This window comes from Diabrotica virgifera, chromosome 8, assembly GCF_917563875.1.
Source record: "Diabrotica virgifera virgifera chromosome 8, PGI_DIABVI_V3a".
Taxonomy (NCBI): Eukaryota; Metazoa; Arthropoda; class Insecta; order Coleoptera; family Chrysomelidae; genus Diabrotica; species Diabrotica virgifera.
In genome coordinates this window covers 125,189,437-125,210,286 of record NC_065450.1, presented here as the reverse complement: position 1 = coordinate 125,210,286, position 20,850 = coordinate 125,189,437, and the positions used below count along the sequence as shown (strand labels likewise).

Below are 20,850 nucleotides of genomic sequence, written 5' to 3'. Positions count from 1 at the left end.
GATGTTATCCATGTTCCTAAGTATTTGTATTTATCCACACTCTCAATTACAGTATCTCCAATAGTCAATTGGATGTTTGCGTGTGCTGATTTAGTCATGATGATGCATTTAGTTTTCTTTAAATTCATCTTCAGTCCGTACTCATGATAGCGTTCATTAAGGCGTTGCATTACGTTCTGTAAATCATTGTTGTTATCCATTATTATTACTGTATCTTCTGCAAAACGTAAGTTGTTCAAAACGTTTCCATTGATAGATACACTTTCTAATCTGAAAGCGCTTCTTGAAATACCTCTTCACTGTAGACATTGAAGAGTAGTGGGGACAGCACGCAACTCTGTCGAGCTCCTCTCTGTATTTTGATATTTTGGGTGTTCTGGCTTGTCAACTCGTACCTTGGCAGTTTGATTACAATATAGATTAGATATACGATTCATATCACGACTGTCAATATTTTTGTTTTGTAATATATCTACAAGTTTTTTATATTGAACCTTATCAAATGCCTTTTCAAAGTGTACAAAACATATGTACATATCTTTATTCATGTTCCTGCAACTCTGCATGGACATACAGAGATGCATAGACTACTATGGACTACTCCATGAATGCATGGAATACTTATTTCGTATTCAAGAGTTTTAACAATTCTTCTGTGTATTATTTTCAAAAATGTGTTAAGTGTGTGACTCATTAAAGACATTGTTCTGTGTTTTGAGTAGGTTGTTGCACTTGACTTGGGAGTTGCTACAATGGTCGATTGCAGCCATTGTCTGGGGATTGTAGCAGTCTGTTTATTAGATTAAAGAGTTCAACCATTGCATCAATAACATCTTCATCAATGAGTTTTAACAATTCCATGGGCACATCATCTGGTCCAGTAGTTTTACCTTCTTTTATGTTTTTAATGGCATAGGTTACTCCTTTTCTTAATATTGATAGTCCGGTATCTTCTATGATTTCTAATGACAGTTCTTCTCTTTCATCATTAAATAGTTGTTGGACGTAATTGATCCACTGACATAATCTCTCCTTCACATCAGTAATAATATCCCTTTTATCATTTTTAAGGGTATTCGTTCTTGTGCTTTTCCTAGAACCCGTCATTTCTTTGATTTTTTTGTGGAAATTAAAGCATACTTTTTATCCAGATCTTCTATTTCTTTGCATCTGTCGGAGAGCCACCTCTCTTTTGCCTCTCAAACTTTCTTTCTGATGTTTCTCTGAATTTCTTTGTATTTATTCGGGTCTTTTGCTTTATGCTTTCGTCGTTCTTCCATAAGTTCAAGAATTTTTACTGTCATCCAAGGTTTTGCTTTTTCTCCAAGGGGTTTGAGGGTTTCTTTTCTAACTGACACTAAAGCATGTTGAATTTTTCCCCATTTTTGGTCAATAGTTCTAGGTTCCGCACTATCTTCTTTGACTTTCCTGAAGTTCTCGTTTATTTTAAATTTCGTTTCCGCATATGTGTTGTCCTATTTGAACTGCCTTTTATCCATAATTTTATTGGAGCTAGGGCTCTTTACCTTCTTTAGTTTCACTCTCATAGACAAAACAACAGGGTTGTGGTCGGAAGATATGTCCGCTCCTGGATAAGTTTTAGATGATATTATAGATTTTTTATAATATCATCTAATAAGTTGTTACTCTATCACTACGTAATTGATAATATTATTGTTCGTCCGCTATAACTTTTCCCATGCGTCACGATTCATTTTCAAACAAATTAAGTCAAAACATAAACTGAAACGTACGCCGATGTGTGTAGTATATAGTATACAATATACAAAATATATATACACATCCACGTTCGTGTAGTATATAGTATACAATATACAAAATATATATACCCATCCACGTTCGTTTCACTTTATGTTTTGACTTAATTTGTTTGAAAATGAATCGTGACGCATGGGAAAAGTTATAGCGACCGAACAATATACATACAGGGTGTAACATATATACAGGTGAATATATACAGAGTCTGTAATTTGGAATAAATTCAATATCTCAAATACTAATTGCTTTTTTGGAAAATGCCCAGACCCGTCGATTAGTATTTCAAATTGTCCTTTTTGACATACAATAATAATGTATACAGGGTGTCCCAATTTAGAGATATGACGTCTTTGTTGATTTTCTTAATAACAACACTATCATTTTGATAGCTATTTTGATAGGGTGTGTAAAGTTATACACAACTGTAAAATATCAAATTTTAATTCTCTATTATTTACAAGATAATAGAAAATAACCAAGTTATGCCTGTAGTTTGGAATAAATTCAATAATTAAAATACTAATTGTTTTTTTGAAAAATACTCAGACCCGTCGATTGGTATTTCAAATTGTCATTTTTGACATACAATAATAATGTATACAGGGTGTCCCAATTTAGAGATATGACGTCATCGTTGATTTTCTTAAATGGCAACACTGTCATTTTGATAGCCATTTTGAAAGGGGTGTAAATTTATACAAAACTGCAAAATTTCAAATTTTTATTGCTTACCATTTACAAGATAATAAAAAATAACAAAGTTATGAAAAACAAGTAATCAAAAATAATTGAATTTAATTATTTCAAATAAGCAAATGCTCATAACGTTGCCCATTGACAATTTGACAATAATTGAGGGCAACATTATGAGTATTTGCTTAATTGAAATAATTAAATTCAATTATTATTTGATTATTTGTTTTTCATAACTTTGTTATTTTTTATTATCTTGTAAATCGTAGGGAACAAAATTTTTAAATTTTGCAGTTGTGTATAACTTTACACACCCTATCAAAAAAGCTATCAAAGTGACAGTGTTGCCATTTAAGAAAATCAACGATGACGCCATATCTCTAAATTGGGACACCCTGTATACATTATTATTGTACGTCAAAAATGCAATTAGAAATACTAATCGACGGGTCTGAGCATTTTTCAAAAAAAACAATTAGTATTTTAATTATTGAATTTATTCCATATTACAGACATAACTTGGTTATTTTCTATTATCTTGTAAATGGTAGAGAATAAAAATTTAAAATTTTGCAGTTGTGTATAACTTTACACACCCTATCAAAATAGCTATCAAAATGACAGTGTTGCTATTTAAGAAAATCAACGATGACGTCATATCTCTGAATTGGGACACCCTGTATACACTATTATTGTATGCCAAAAAGGACAATTTGAAATACTAATCGACGGGTCTGAGCGTTTTTCTAAAAAGCAATTAGTATTTGAGATATTGAATTTATTCCAAATTACAGACTCTCTGTATATACAGGGTGTAACAAGAATACAGGTCATAAATTAAAGTACATATTTTGGGACCAAAATTAGTTCGAATTAACCTGACTTACCTTAGTACAAATATGCACATAAAAAAAGTTACAGCCCTTTGAAGTTACAAAATGAAAATCGATTTTCTCGAATATATCTAAAACTATTAGAAATTTTTTATTAAAAATGGACACGTGGCATTCTTATGGCAGGAACATCTTGAAGAAAAATTATAGTGAAATTTGTGCACCCCCTAAAAATTTTAAGGGGTTTTATTTCTTTAAACCCCCCCCCCCCCAAACTTTTGTGTACGTGTCAATTAAATTAGTATTGTGGTATCATTAGTTAAATTCAATATTTTCCAAACTTTTTTGCCTCTTAGTATTTTTTCGATAAGGCAGTTTTTATCGAGATGCGGTTTCTTTTTTAATATGTTTACATAAAAAAATTATGGGGGTTTTGTGCCTTTAAACCCCCCAAATATTTATGTATGTTCCAATTAAAGTATTACTGCGGTAACATTAGTTAAACACGGTATTTTTAAAACTTTTTTGCCTCTTTGTATTTTTTCGATAAGGCACCTTTTATCGAGATGTGGCTTCTTTTTTAACATGGTTCAAAGTATACCTAAAAATGTAAATCATATATAAATTTTATATTACCAAGTCTCCATAATCGTACTTAACCATATACAAATATGTGGTGGATTTGACAAATATTCAAAATATCTCGATAAAAACTGACTTTTCGAAAAAGTACTAAGACGCAAAACAGTTTTTAAAACATTGTGTTTAACTAATGGCACTACAATAATAATTAAATTGGAACGTACACAAAAGTTTGGGGGGGTTTAAAGGAACAAAATCCCTACAAAAATTTTAAGGGGTTTCCAAATTTTACTATAATTTTTTCTTAAGATGCTACTGCCATAAGAATGCCAAGAATAAAAAAATCTCTAATAGTTTTCTATACATTGGAAATAATCGATTTTAATTTGGTAACTTCAAAGGGTTGTAACTTATTTATGACCTGTATTTTTGTTACACCCTGTAATGTATAATTGATATATATTAGGTTTGGAAATTCATTAGTTGGTTGGGAATATAATTATTTCTAATAATTATTAAAGATTATGTTTTGCGTATCATTTGTTTCTGATTCTTTCGCAAATTTTTGTATATATGATATATATTCGCATCATTCGCAATGATATTATTTCTAACAATTTAAAACTTAATGAGAAATAACCCATCTAAATAGCAACCAGATCTCGATAATCTTGAATCTCCGTTGCTCCGTACTTATTATGCTTTGTTTAAATTAGAGAAATAACTAATATTGGTTCTAAAAGATGATAATATAATTTCAAGAATAAAATAAAATAAGTTCAGTAGTCAAATAAATTAAATAAACAAATCAAGAAACGACAATCTAATGATCGCAAAACTTTTCATCCGGCTCTTGTATTTCTCGTTAACATTTAACGGTTTTCTTCAAACGCGGAATCAAGTAATTATTACTATATCTAATATACCCAATAGAACATGTACCAGAAAATCGTAGTGGTATGTATAACAGTAGTTGAGATTACTATTCCTTTTTATGCTAGTTCATCCGCTGTAGTTATGATAATGTAACTTTGGTAAATACATCTTACTATAACAGATTCACATAATTCCTTGAAGCGATTTCTTAGACTGTACCAAAAAGATCATTACGGATACAAATAACACCTAAGTTGATTCTGATACTAATATTTTGTTAATTTATCGTCTTCAGAAAAACATGTAAAATTGAAAGTTCAAAATTAAACAAGACTTGACGAGTGAATTAACTGAAAATAAAATAAAATAATTTTAGTTAAATAGGTATGTAAATAGGTATTTAGTTTAACTACAAGTGATACAAATATTAATTTTAAAAACCGATTTAAAATAAGATAGGTACATTTACTATTCCTCGCTTTTTGACTGTTTGTTCTCCAATTCCTTCTATTTTTACCGCCTGCTTCTGCTTTTTAGTTTTTTTTGGAAGAGCTTTTTCCTATTGGTTTTTCATTTATTTTTCGTGGTAAAATGTATTTCATTTTTCTCGTCTGAGAAAATACTTTATTTCATATCTTATTAGTATTTTGAATGAATATCTGATGAATATGCACCTTTAGAGATCGAACAACAAGCAGGATTCCGAGCAAGAAGATCCTGCATCGACCACATTTTCATGCTCAATCAACTCAACGAAAAAAAAGTAGCCAGAGATAGAGAAATACATCTACTATTCGTCGATGGAACTAAGGCATATTATGATACCGTACCACTGTGTAAATTATGGCAAGTCCTGAAAAAATCCCCTATTAATATAACTTTAATCAAAGCAGTGCAAAAATTCTAGAACAACATTCAAGCAAACATAAAAATCAACAACAGATTATCCGATAGCTTCATGGTGGATAAGGGACTACGACAGGGATGAAGCTTATCGCCTACACTGTTTAAAATCTATATAAATGAGATCTTGAATAAATGGCGAAAATAATGTTCGGGAATGTGGATACAGTTAAATGATGAATCAACACTATACATACTATATTTTGCTGACGATCAGGTGGTGATTGCCCAGGATATCTATCTATCTAATCAGCCCTAAACATCCATCCTTGGATATAGGCCTCCTCTTCCTTCTTCCATGCCTCTCTATCTTGGGCAATTTGCATCCATTTTGACCCAGTGTGTTTCTTCAGATCATCTGACCATCCCATCTGTGGCCTTCCCCTTTTTTGTTTGTGGTTCCACGGTCTCCAATGTATAATCATCCTAGTCCATCTTTCATCCTTCTGCCGTAGGGTGTGTCCGGCGAACTTCCATTTAAGCTTTGCTATTTGGGTAGAGACATCTTTCACTTTTGTTTTGTTACGGATCCATTCGTTTCTTTTCCTGTCTGATAGTTTAATGTTCAGCATTTGTCTTTCCATGGCTCTTTCTGTCTTTGCTATTTTTTTCATATTTATTCTCTTTTGTAAACGTCCATATCTGAGAGCCATATATAAAAACAGGGAATATACATTGATTTATGACTCTTGTTTTTAGGTATTGCGGGTATTTTCTGTTCTTTAGAATATAAGACAGTTTTCCGAATGATGCCCAGGCCAATCTTATTCTTTTTTTTTTATTTCTTCGGTCTGATTTTCTTTATTTAATCTAGTGATTTGTCCTAGATATAATATACTCTTTTACTTGTTCTATTCTTGTTTGTGCCACTGTAATTACTAGTTCTTCTTGTTGATTGGTCATGGTTTTTGTTTTACTGTAATTCATCTTCAGTCCTATTTTTGTCGATTCTCTATCTAGTTCTTCCATCATTCTTTGTAATTCTTCACTTCTTTCTGCTATTAATACAATATCATCAGCATATCGTAAGTGATTCAGATATTGCCCGTTTATGTTTATACCCAAGCCATCTCAGTGCAGTTATTTGAACACATCTTCTGGCGCTTGGTTGAATAGCTTGGGCGAGATGGTATTTCCTTGTCTTACTCCTCGGTTTATTTTAATAGGCTCCGTTTGTTTCATTAGCTTAATAGTTGTTGTTGCCTTATTATATATATTTGTAATTAAGTCGGTATATCTGTAGTCTATTCTGCTGTTTTGTAGGGAATTTGCAGTGTTCCACACTATCAAATGCTTTTTTGAAGTCAATAAATGCCATGTATAGCGGGATATGATATTCGTTAGATTTTTCGATTAATATCTTCATCGTTAAAAGGTGGTCACTTATACTGAAGCTCATTCTAAATCCAGCTTGTTCTCTTGCCTGGTATCCATCTAATTTAGTTGTTAATCTGTTTGTTAATATCTTGGTTAATAGTTTGTACATCACATTTAGTAAAGTTAATTATGGGTCTGTAATTCTTTAGATCCTTTTTATCTCCTTTTTTAAATAGTAACAATGTTACTGCTTCATTCCAAGTGTTGGGTATTTGTTTTGTCATTAATATTTTATTCATAAGTGTGTACAAAACTTCTCTAGTTGTTTTCCCACCATTTTTTAGCATTTCTACAGTTATCCCGTCTTTTCCTGGCGATTTATTATTCTTCATCTCCTTGAGTGCTCTTTTTATCTCATTCTTACTGATTTCTGGTTGTAAGTCGGAATTGATATTTTTTATTTTTATTTGTAGTTGCTTAAGGATTTCTTGTGTTGGTTTCTGTTTTGTATTGTAGAGGTTTTTATAATAAGTTTTCCTTTTTTATTCTTGTTTGTGCTACCTTTTTTGCCGCCTTTGCTAATGTATCGGTTAATAGCTGATTTATTTCATCGATATTTTTGTTTTCCAAAACTCTAGTGGCCGGTATAATTTCCCTTATTTTTTGTTTATATTCCTCTTTTGCTTTCTTAAGTTTTCCCATATCTAGTTTCGATCTATTTTCCATTTTCTTTTTTGTTTCGAACTGGCTATTAATGCTGAGTTTGGCTGTGACAAGTCTATGATCACTACCGGTTGAGAAACGATTCAGTACTGTAACATCTTTGATGATGGCTTTTTGTATTGTAAGGATGTAATCTATTTCGTTTTTAGTATTGCCGTTGGGACTTATCCATGTCCACTTTCTTTGCGGTTTTTTGTTAAAAAACGAGTTCATAGCAAAAAGTTGTCTCTCCTCAAAGTAGTTCATTAATGTATGTCCTCTATTATTTCTTTCGCCGTATCCATATTGTCCTATTCTGTGTTCGTCTTCGTCTATTCTTCCCCCTAATTTGGCATTGAAGTCTCCAATTATTAGCGTCAATTTAGTTTTCTTTTCTTCCACAGCGAGTGTTATTTCTTCGTAGAAGTTTTCAATATCTTCATCTTTATATGTGCTTGTTGGTGCGTATACCTGTATAATTTTCAACGACGTTCTTTTTAATTTAAGCATAATGTCTGATATAACTAATAGAATATAGATGATCTAATATTTATAACAAACCGGCTGTTTCGAGAATATAAAAAATGGGGCCTATACGTCAATATAGAGAAAACCAAATATATGTGTATAGGAGGACAGAAAAATGAGTTACAACTAGAGGATGGTATGGTTATTGAGCCAAGCTCTGATTATGTATACCTTGGAACGAGAATCCACAAAAAAGTAGAAGGACCGAATTCGAAATAGAGGAATTATGAAAGGAAAGAAAGTAATAGGGGCTTTGAACTCACTACTTAGCTCAAAAACTATATCAAAAGAAAAGAAATCAGCTATAGAATAGCATCTTTAAAAGCGTGGTACTGTACGGATGTGAGACCTGGTAACTGAATAAGCGAACAGAATAGAAGTTGCTCGCACTAGAAATGGTCTTCTGACGAAGATTGGCCTGCGTCTCTAGAGTCTCACATATAACGAATTAACGAGTACGAGATATTATACTAGTAAAACAAACATAATAGAAAAAATCCAAGAAAAACAATTTTGTTGGTATGGCCATGCACAAAGAATAAAGGAACATCGACTCCCAAAGCTGATACTGGAATGGCAACACGGAAAGAAGAAAAAGAGCAGACCGAAAACAACCTGGATAAATGGAATCCAGAAAGCAATGTCTGAGATCTACGACCAGGACATTGGATTGAAATAGGAACCGGAAGGCGCAGGACGCTATAAACCGGTGTTATATTTTTTGGTATTCTACCTAATTTAGATAGATATATCACAAATATTTTGCTGAGCCTCCCAAATTTCCTAAAATCATAGTTGGATCTTCCGCTAAAAAATCACTTACTGTACTTTCCAAAAGTCCCCTCCCCCCATCGTATATTTTGAATGTTTGTACTTATAATAGTGAACGGAGCGAGGACATAAACGGACGTTGGCTTCCCAACTTTTGTTTTAGCCCAATCAGGGAACACAAAATTTTACGAAAACCTTCAAAAAAATAAAGGAAGGATGAAAATTTGGGAATAGGTAGTTGAAATTGTCTATTATTATATAAGAAAAAGTTTACAATTCTACATCCCCTCCATTTTACAAAAATTGGGAAACACGGGGTGAAAAATATTTTCTCGGGAGTAAAAAAATATTACTTCATAATAGGCCCGGAATTGAATAAAATGACTAATTCTAAGCAACTTTTGTTCTATAGAGTTTTTTCACTAAGTTAATAGTTTTCGAGTTTTTGCCAGTGAATATATTCATTTTTAACAAAAAAAAATGTTTTTGGGCAGTTTTTCGCAGATAACTCAAAAAGTAAGTATTCTAGCGAAAAAAATATTCTTAATGAAAATATAGCTTATAAAAAATTGAAAAAATGGTGTACGCGTGAGGTCTACAGACCCAGTAGAAGCAGAGTTGTAGCTAATAAAAAGTAAGTTCTTCTTCGTCAAATTCCAAATCGAGTGTTTCAATGTGAAATAACCAAAAAACAGAGCACTTTTCGAGGAAAATTGATTTAACTTTTTTAAAGTGTTTAAAAAAAGTTTTATTTCTGTTTTAAAAAAAACTTCTAACATTTAAAATAAATGAGTTACGCTCAAAACATTGTTGGTCCCTTTAAGCGTAAAGGTATTTACGCTCAATATTTTTTGGCACAAAAATCGCGAAAATCACCCCCTAATTACCCCCGCTTTACAAGTTACTTTACTTATGTGTTATTTATATTATCTATAAATTTCATTGTTTCAAAGTGCTCATTTTTGAAAAATTGGGTTTAAAATAAAACATTTTTTTAATTTTGAAAAAAAAAATGGAATTGTTCATGAAATTAACTTAAAAATTATTAGTAATACCAAAAATCTTAAAGAGTAATAAAATGTACGTTTTGCTTTTCTGAATATTTTTTCTTCTTTGTTTTCTTGTTAGACAAAAATTGGTTATGCTATGGCTGTTCAAAATTTGCCTAAACTCGTGATTAGTTACTCGTTCAAGTCATACTACAGCTTTTTCAAAAATAAGCACTTTGAACCGATGAAACTTACAGATCATATAAATAATATATACGCAAAGTAACTTGTGAAGAGGTAATGATAAAATTTATTTGTGATGCTAATTAGGGGGTGATTTTCGCGATTTTTTTACCAAAAAATAAAAGGGACCAACTTTGAGCGTAACTCACTTACTTTTAATGTTACAAGTTTTTTTAAAAACAAAAATAAACCTTTTTTTAAACACTTTAAAAAAGTTGAAATGAATTTTCCCCGAAAAGTGCTCCGTTTTTGGGTTATTTCACATTGAAATATTCGATTTGGAATTTGATGAAGAAGAACCTACTTTTCATTAGCTACAACTCTGCTTCTATTGGGTCTATAGACCCAACACACCGTTTTTTTTTTAGTTTTTTATAAGCTATATTTTTGCTAAGAATATTTTTTTCGCTGAAATACTGACTTTTTGAGTTATCTTCGAAAAACCGTCCGAAAACGTGTTTTTTCTGTTAAAAATGAACATATTCACTTGTAAATAACTCGAAAAGTATTGACTTAGGGGAAAAACTCTATAGAACAAAAGTTGCTTAGAATTAGTCATTTTATCCAATTCCGGACTTATTTTAAATGTATATTTTTCACCTTCGCAAGGGGAGTATTCCCTCCATTTTAAAAAAATGGAGGGGATGTAGAATTGTAAACTTTTTCTTATATAATAATAGACAATTCCAACTACCTATTCCCAAATTTTCATCCTTTCTTAATTTTTTTTGGGGTCAGATTGTTCTTTGATCGGGCTTAAGCTGATTTTGATGAATAAATTAAGCAAATATTAAAATTGTAATTTCGAAGTTCATTAATAAATATTTAAGAACCAGTTCCAATAGTAAGTGTTCAAAATGTGCTCCATCTACTTTCTACCAGTAATACTATCCTATTTCTAAACTTTTGTTGTACTCGTTCAAATGTGTCGGGGGAAATTGCCCTACACTCTTCAACAATTCGTTATTACAAAATGTCAATAGTGTCGGGTGATATAGCGTAAACCTTAGATTTAAACTACCCCGACAGACAAAAACTCTAATGGTGTGAGGTCCGGTGACCGAGCTGGCCATTCTATCGAACCTCTTTGTCCAGTCTATCTACCACGATATTCCTCATCTAGATAACGTCTTACTGTACCATAATAGTGTGCAGTTGTACTATCTTGTTGGAACGATATTTCCAAGTTGCTGAATTCATCTGGATTATCTTCAAAAATTTCAAGAAGTAACGGCACAACTGCTTTTGCAACATCTCCAGATACACTTCACTGGTTAAGTTAGCATTGAGAGAAACAGCCCCAACTATGTGGTTTCCCAAAATACCTGTCCAAACATTTACTTTTTCTGGAAATTGATTATGTTTTTCACGAAAGACTGAGGATTTGTGTCCTTCAAATGCATCACATTGTGTGTGTTAATATTACCATTGAGGGAAAAACATCTTTAGTCACTAAAACAAATTGTTTTTATGTAAGGTGGCTGTTGGTTAATTTGATTGGACATATTTTCATAGAATGCTAGTCTTTGGTCGAGGTCATCATCTGAAAATCTGCTCGACCTTCTGTCAATATTTTTCCATAATAATATACCCATTTTTCCAGGGATATAACTTACTACGTTATTTTCTGTCTGTTCTACTACCTCAAATAGAAGTTAATAAAAAATATTATCTAGTTAACGTCACATTGATAACATATCTCATTGAATAATTTATCCCAGAGAACTACTCTACATGTGACACTATATACGCGAAGTTTTTGATTTATCAACCTGACTGAATTCAAAAATGGGCCAAATCTCATCTTATAGTTTAGAAAAGATTCGCCAATTCCATATTTCAACCAACCATTTTGGTCCAAGAGTGTAGGTTTTACGGCCCTTCCCATTTGGAGTCTGTTTTTCGGACTCGTCCACAAAACTCATAAAAATTTCGAAAATTTATTTCCGACATCTACAGCTTCTGATAGTATTGGTTAATACATTTCCAATGCAGGCATAATTTTTTAAATGAAAGTTTATACATTTAAATAAAAAAAACTTTGAAAAACTTCTGATACAGGAATAAAAAACCACTAAACGCGGTAAAAATGAGTGGCACACACAATATATATTCCAACTACAAAAGAATTGAGATGAATATTACGTGGGGCAAAAATGTATTTTCATTTTGATGAAAATAAATGTTTTATTTTGAAAGATTTTTCCATAATATTTGGTAAATTTGAAGTAAAACGCTCCACAAAAGAGTCTCAAACTACAAAATGTAGCAAAAGTACTCTTTTGTGGCGCGTATACTTCAAATTTAGCAAATACTATGGAAAACTATTTCAAAAGAAAACTAGTATTTTCCATCAAAGTCCATGAAAATACATTTTTGTTCCACATAATATTCATATCAGCTCTTTTGTAGCTGGAATATTATGTGCGCCACTCATTTTTACAGCGTTTAGTGGTTCTTTGATTCTTGTAAGTATTGTAGATATAATTAAAAAGATATGTTTTTCTGAAATTTATAAATTTCCAAAATATGGGGATCTGAACAGAATACATAATCGACTCTAAGAAAATTAGGATATTCTTATACAGAGAAAAATATAAAATATTTTAAAATTAGCTAATATTTTTTGTTTTTCTTTTAAGAAATAACAAGCAATAATTAGGTTCATTAATCTAGTTATGAATATAATATAAGCCATCATCAACTCTTAGATTTTTTTAAAAGATAGAAATTATTTTCAATCAAAAACACTGCAAGCACTTAGATAGAATCCTTACAAATATAAAAAATTACTTTAGATGTACATCGAGTTACTTAAAAACATATCATACATGCAAATAAAATAGGCATTGCTTATAATAGTTTAAAATTGTGGCTAATTCAACAAATTAATAGATATGCAGTCAATATTTAAATATTACTGTTCACACACTTTTCTCTTTTTTTAGCGTTTTTTTAAGTGAGCAGAGCAGACTTATTCCAACTAATTAAGGTATAGGGTTTTTCAACGATTCTCATTTGTTTCGAGCTTCTATTATATATTGTATAATCTGTATCAATTAATAGGTTTGTTCTATCATCAGATTCAAACGGTTTGAAACCATCAGCGAATAGTGGACCAGCGCGAGTAGAGGGGATAGCACTGGTGACGGTATTATGTTCTCTATATGACCAACTGTTTGCTGACGGTTTCTGACTAGTTTGACTGTTTGCTAGAACAAACCTAATATTAAACACGAGTTATACGACATAATATGACAAAGGCTCGAAACAAATGAGAATCGTTGAGAATTTCTATTGGCGAACAATTTCCCTGCCGTTGCACAGAATATATTTGGCAGTGTCCTCTGCATTTCTGCAGAATCTTCATTTTACCCATTTTACCAAGTGACTTAGTAGAGTCTAATGAGTAAACCTGTGATTACTCTTGAGTGAGTCTAAATTTGCTGTAGCGTATTGTAAATGTGTCCTGCTCAAATATATTGAGCCTTACCGTATCCAATCCTGAACAGTTGCATAAAGGGTGTTCCGCCATCTCATCATCAGCCTGACAGAATCTGCCATTCGCATTTTCTGTCGGTCCGATTTTATTTATGTGCCCCTTGAAGCGACATTGTTCTGTTTGTAGATCTACGATAATTCGAAAATCATTCCTTTTCATATCTAATATATCTTTGGATATCTTCTTCGAAGGTTCATGTATAAAAGCCTTTACTACCAGTATGTCGAGGCACCCTGAGTAAACTAACTTCGTTCCAAACTAACTCGGAATCAATCCAATTTGACTCCAATGCCTTTAAGCCGCCTGGCTATCAGATATAATTTTTATAGATTTGTCCCTCTGCAGTTCCTCGTGATTAGTTCCTGCAGGCACATCTCTATAGTATAAATTTTCGCTTAGAAGATAGTAAAGTGATTACCTAGACTTTTACTAAGGATTAGCCTTGGTTTCCCTCCGTAAACCCCAGTTCCAATCCCTTCATTGGTTTTAGAGCCGTCTATATACTAGCATTGATTTGCTATTATAAGATTTGTTTTATTCGACTCCAATTTGTCTATTGCTGAAAGAAAAGATGATGGTAAACAGCTTTTGGAAAATATATTTATTTTGTATTGCATCTGTTACCATTTCTAACTCTGTGTGATTTTTAATTATCTCTCCATTTTAGATTTGATTTCAATATCTGCCTTCTGTGTGCTCCTAACTTCGCCTCCTTCTCCCTCCATCCATATAAATGTAATGGGGGGAGGTCAAATATGACCTCCATGTAGGTAGGGGGTACTAAACATCACTTCTGTTATTAATTATTCTTGTCGTTGAAGCTTATTCAGCTTGTCTTTGGTGGTCTTGTGTTGGTATTTAAACCACCATATAAGTGCACCAAACGTAACCATAGGTCTGACTATAGTCATATGTAGCCGGTACATACATCTATTTGGATTTTAAACTCCACGTTTTCACACATATACTTCGACACCTCCAAAGAGAAAGCTTTGCTTTATTGGTTATTCTTACCAAATGAGCATTCCATGTAAGCCGCTTATCTAAAATTACTCTAGATATTTGACCTCTTTGACATTTCCATAAATAGCGGTCATCCAGATGGTATCTTGGTTCGGTGTCCTTGTGAAACTGACTACTACTGTTTTCTAGGATTTACAGAGAGTTTTTCTCTGTAGCACCACCTAGTAAGGAGCAACATTGAGATAAGAGTATCAATTAAAACTACATCCACTATTAGTCTTACAGAACAAATCTCTATAAAAGACTTTTTAATCTACCTCGGCTGTTCCCCATAAATGAATTGTATACACCTAATAGAATCATGGACATTCATTCTATATTATAGTTCTCCCAAGTTTATATATACATAGAACTCTAAATCGGGGAGTTAATTCCAATTGTATACCGACTACACATAACCAAGTTCATGACTAGAACCTGTGGAATATTACTCACAATCCTGACAGCTTTTATGAGGACAGAATTAGGTCGAAGAAGTTTATTGTCTGAAGGATTTCGATTATTCAGCCAGATCCCTGTGTCTATAAAGAATTTAAGTGCACCTTTCAACTGTAATTTAAAGAGACTGATTTCTTTCGATCCTATTAAGAATAATTTATATTTCTAATATTTAAAATTCGATTTTACTTCTTAAGGTGATACAGTAGCGATTAACAGGTAGCAAAAACGCGTTCCAAGATTCCGGCTGTAATTTTGAATATTTTTTCGAGATATTTGGCACATGTATTCGTAATATAATAAAGAATGGCGGTACAGAGCCCAATTTGAAAAATATATTAATATGTGAAAATTACTCTGTAATTAAATACAATATTAAAAAACGAGCCTGTACCGCCATTAAGAAGAACAAAAATACACTTTCTTCAAATAAACTTATTTATCCGATGCCTATCCGATATTGTGTCATTTTGGAACTACTAAAATTTTTTATTTCATTAGTAGTTCCAAAATGACACAAAATCTAGGCATCGGATAAAAAAGTTTATTTGAAGAAAGTGTATTTTTTTATTCTTCTTAATGGCGGTACAGGCTCGTTTTTTAAATATTGTATTTAATTACAGAGCAATTTCCACATATTAATATATTTTTCAAATTGGGCTCTGTACCGCCATTCTTTATGATATTACGGATACGTGTGCCAAATATCTCGAAAAAATATTCAAAATTACAGCCGCAATCTTGGAACGCGTTTTCGCTACCTGTTGATCGCTACTGTTTCCTCTTAATTTTTACATCCCTGGAACTATTCATTTTCTACTATATAATAAATGTAGCTATTACGTATAGTAAATGATATTAAATTCTAAACTTTAGAGCCTTTAGCGCAGTTTGGCTATACGTGGTAATTAAATACTAGTGATTTCGCTTATAACTGAGATATACGAACAGACTACTGAATCAGTGCTTGACACACTTTCAAACGAATCTCATCCAGAAAGTGGTGTCAGACAAGGATGTGTACTATCTCCATAATTATTCAGTATATATGGAGAGCATATTATGAGAAGAGCACTTCAAGAATGGGAAAAGGGCATCTCAATAAATGGTTATAAAATAAACAACATACGTTTCACAGATGACACAGCCCTTTTTGCAAATGTTACTGTAATTACTGCGCTCCCAAATTCTTTATATAATACTTTTGATCCCACTTCTTTCGTCGCTTTGGAAATCATGTTCGAATAAATCATTTTCTAAATTATATGTATAATCCATCAAACCAGATTTTTCTTCTTCTTCGCCAACCATTTTCCATCCACTCCTAAATGTAGGTCTCTCCTAATTGCTTCCATCTTTCTCTATCTTGCGCCAAACATATCTACTGTTTGCCTGCCACTGCTCTTATAGCATCTACTTACCTCTTTTTTTAGGTCTTCCAATGCTTCTTGTCGTCCTCCTTCTGTGGCTCTAATCCGCATATGATGCATTTATCAATTTAGAAATTTAGCGCAATCTCCTTCGTTTTGCTGTTCCTGATGGACCAGGTGTTACGACTTCGTCCTGAGCATCGATCGAGACATCGCAGACTGCGATGCTGAGCTGAGCTATCTGAGCTTGTGACTATCACACTCATCACACGCCTATTCGTTTTCGATTTCATCAAAAGCTTTTTTAAAACTATGACTAGTTTCTTCCTCTTCATCGTAATTATATGATGCAGTTTGCGAATGATTACAAGTACCACTACAATTTGTGCATATAAGGGAGTATTTTAATCCAGCTTTTCTGCATCCACAGGTTTTCTGACATCCTTTTTTCTTACAAGAAATAAGTTTCAATAACGATTTTGGAGCGATGGGGTTGGAGCATCGTAACAGGATATTAGTCCAATTTTGTTTCTTTTCCATCCCCATTGTTCTGCATTTTTTTCATTCTCGTACCACTGCTGAACCTGGTGATAGACTTGGAATGAATGTTGTCGTGCTGCTGCTTCTGTTGGTGGTAACTACGCAATATTAAATTTACTTTTATATGCTGATTTTGTGAAGTATACATATCTATATTCACTTAAAGACATGTTTTTCTTACTTTTCACATCGATGTAACCGTATAATTGAAGGAGGAAATGATTTCTGGATCAACGTTTGGATTTTTAAATACCTCAATAATCTTGTTCAAATCAGGATTTTTTCGTAGTACATTAATGAGTACATTCATTTTTCCTTGTTGTATCACAGCCACTGAAGGCATGCAAAAATAAAATATATTTTCTGCAGCTGCTTTGTCTATGATACTTTTAGTCGAATATATTAAATATTGCAGATCATATTTTACTTTTGCATGCCTTCAGTGGCTGTGATACAACAAGGAAAAATGAATGTACTCATTAATGTACTCAAAAAATCCTGATTTGAACGAGGTTACTGAGGTATTTAAAAATCCAAACGTTGATCCAGAGATCATTTCCTCCTTCAATTATACGGTTACATCGATGTGAAAAGTATGAAAAATATGTCTTTAAATGAATATAGATATGTATACGTCACAAAATCAGCATATAAAAGTAAATTTAATATTGCGTAGCTACCACTAACAGAAACAGCAGCACGACAAGATTCATTTCGAGCCTATCACCAGGTTCAGCAGTGGTACGAGAATGAAAAAATGCAGAGCAATGGGGATGAAAAAAAAACCAAAATGGACTAATTCCTATTACGATGCTGGTGAAATCGATGGTGATGTTATCGAATGCTGATGAAACATTTATTGCGGTACTGATGGTTAGTGAATCCGCATCTTCCGTGGCTTGTGAGACCATGAAGTTTTCCGCTTCAAATTTTGTCTTCAACGTTCTAATGAGGCGTTTCTTGTTCGCATCATTCCCCAGGAATTTATCTTGTGACACAGTTGGAATCATTGTGTGGTTAAAAAGTATGTCTACTGAAGCGGCTACTGGTGTGATCATCGGGATCGCTCCACGTATTTGGTACTACGGTTTGCTTCAGAATATCCGTCGAATACGATTAATGCATTGGATTTATATTTCGATCAAACTTACGTAATGTAGTTACTGCAAATAAACTGGGTGTAATCAGTGCCCTCCTTCGATGACATACATTGTATCGCCAAAATTTTCTTCAGAATTTTCGATTCTAACCTTTGCTTTTTGATTCCAGTACAGATTGATAATAGCCCGCATATCTCGACTGTCCACATTCTTTTCTTTTAAAAGTTCTACGAGTTTCTGTTCTGATGTCGTATTCTATCAAAAGAGTACGACATCAGAAACTAGACATCATCAAAAAGAGATGGTCTGACTGAAAAGTATTAATACCGGCGGCAATAGTAGAATATTTTAGAAAAATATACGAAAAACACGTGGTGGTGTAGATGAATAATACTTTCTGACGCTGATACGCGAATACTCTTCATTTACAGAGAAAAATATACATTCTACATAAATTGTACCAAATTTTTTCTAGTTTTATTTTGTACATAAATATTTTTTTCGTAAAATGCGTCGGAAAGGAGATATTCCCAAAAAACTATTATTAGGCGCCATGAAATCCATGAAATAACCAATTTTCAAAACTCCCGGAAAACTTTCCAGGTATCCCTCTTTTTTTCGACCAAATGACTGAACTATATATGAATTCTTATTAGATACTTACATGGATTGTATTGTAAACAGTTAAAAAATATATATTATGTCGCTTTGTTGGAGTGCTACTAATTTCAGCTCTTTTACAAAAATATATATTCATTGTACTAGCCACAATTTTAAAATATAATAACTGTACCTAATTTTATGGAATATATTAACGTTTATTTAACCACAATTATTATTTTTACAGATGTGAGCCCTCATTTGGTTTTCAAAAATGGTGTTAATCCAACACTGTGGCCTCAGGACGTCCCCTTTCCACCTGATGAAGGAAAGGAAGAAGTGCAATCTACGTACGGCGATGGAGACAATTCCGACCGTGCATCCTGCTTTTCCCCCAATGGACTCGCTGGCAATCTTCAATATCCCGCCTATTTTAAAGATGCAAAGGGAATGAACCATGCCGTATTCGGAGGAACCACAAATTTCGGAGCATTGCAATATCTCAAACAACAACAACCAGGTAAAGGTTTGCCAGATGTGATCCAACATGGAAGATCAGCAGGTATGCCGTTGTATGTACGTTGCCCGATTTGTCAAAAAGAATTTAAACAGAAGTCGACTCTTTTGCAACATGGGTGTATACATATCGAATCTCGTCCTTATCCTTGTCCGGAATGTGGAAAGAGATTTCGTCAACAATCGCATTTGACTCAGCACTTGAGAATACACACTAACGAAAAACCCTACGGCTGTGTCTACTGTGGGAGGAATTTCAGGCAAAGAACCATACTGAACCAGCATTTAAGAATTCACACAGGCGAAAAGCCTTACAAATGCTCCCAATGTGGAAAGGATTTTAGACAGAAAGCTATTTTAGATCAACACACTCGAACACATCAAGGCGATAGGCCGTTCTGTTGTCCTATGCCTAATTGTCGTAGACGGTTCGCAACTGAACCTGAGGTCAAAAAGCACATCGACAACCATATGAACCCACACGCGGCAAAGACACGGCGAGATTCAACAAGCTCAGACGGAAAGTTGCCAGGCAACAGTATGTTACCTAGAGGTCTGACCCCAACCACTGTCGTTAAACCAGAGCTCTACTTCCCCCAATGCTACGCACCTAGTTTTAATCCGCCGAGTAGCGTGTCACAATTCCAGACGCCCAATCCGGAATTCAAGCCACCCAATCCGCTTCCGACCCAGTGACTAACGGCGAACTGGCAACTAGGTCCATGCATTGGATGACCTTTTGCCGGTTTACAGACTTCTTAAATTTACTTATTATTTTATGTTATTATTTATTGGTAACGAAATATCTATAAGATATTTTTCTGCTGAGTGATTATCACATGGTGCTGTCAGAACCAAATTGTTGGTTGCTTGTAACCTGTGAAGAAACATTCTCATTACAGATAAGCTTTTCGTTAGAGGTCTACCATTTTGATGTTTTTGATTATTATACGAAAGTTAAAATATGTGTTACGTTCAATGGTAAAATTAATTATATTAGTTTTATTGCTGTTTTTATACTCTTGTTGATTAATTTTACAATATTATACAGGACACGGTCCTAAAATTAAAATTATCAGTATTCTAAATACCTACTGCTAATATTCACAATATTTTTGAAGTGGTTCTCTTGTCAAAAAACATTTTGGTGGATTTTTAACTTTCCTAGTTTCCTGAATTTGTGCTTTCAGTAAATAAAGGTTATGATGTTTAGTCTGCCATATCGTATTACAGTCGTATTACAGCTCTAATGCAAATAGTTCCATTTGGAACAACCAAAGACATGTTTCTTTAAATGTTGCTTTGCTGTGTTACAATGTCACAATATGGAGGATCATATTTAAACGAATGAAGTGCAAATTTTTCAAAAATATAATGTTTTTTTATATATTTTTTGCATCAGCATAGGATACCTTTTTATTGCCTTGCTGTTTTGTTGCTCATCTAGTAATTATTTGTGCATGTATATGTATTGTGTTGGACTTCAGATTTTGTTTAGCCGTTTTATTATGTACTATATTTGAGAATAAACATGTCATTTCACCT

General features: G+C 33.0%; 1 protein-coding gene across 1 annotated transcript in view; it reads left to right on the top strand.

The window, feature by feature from the left end:
• Positions 1-20,001, top strand: part of LOC114336924 (zinc finger protein 883-like) — a 49,779-nt gene extending 29,778 nt beyond the window's left edge. The window contains exon 2 of the mRNA XM_028287312.2: positions 19,037-20,001. Within this exon, the coding sequence (XP_028143113.2) occupies positions 19,037-20,001 (965 nt within the window). The remainder of the gene's footprint in view (positions 1-19,036) is intronic.
• The last annotated feature ends 849 nt before the right edge of the window (positions 20,002-20,850 follow it).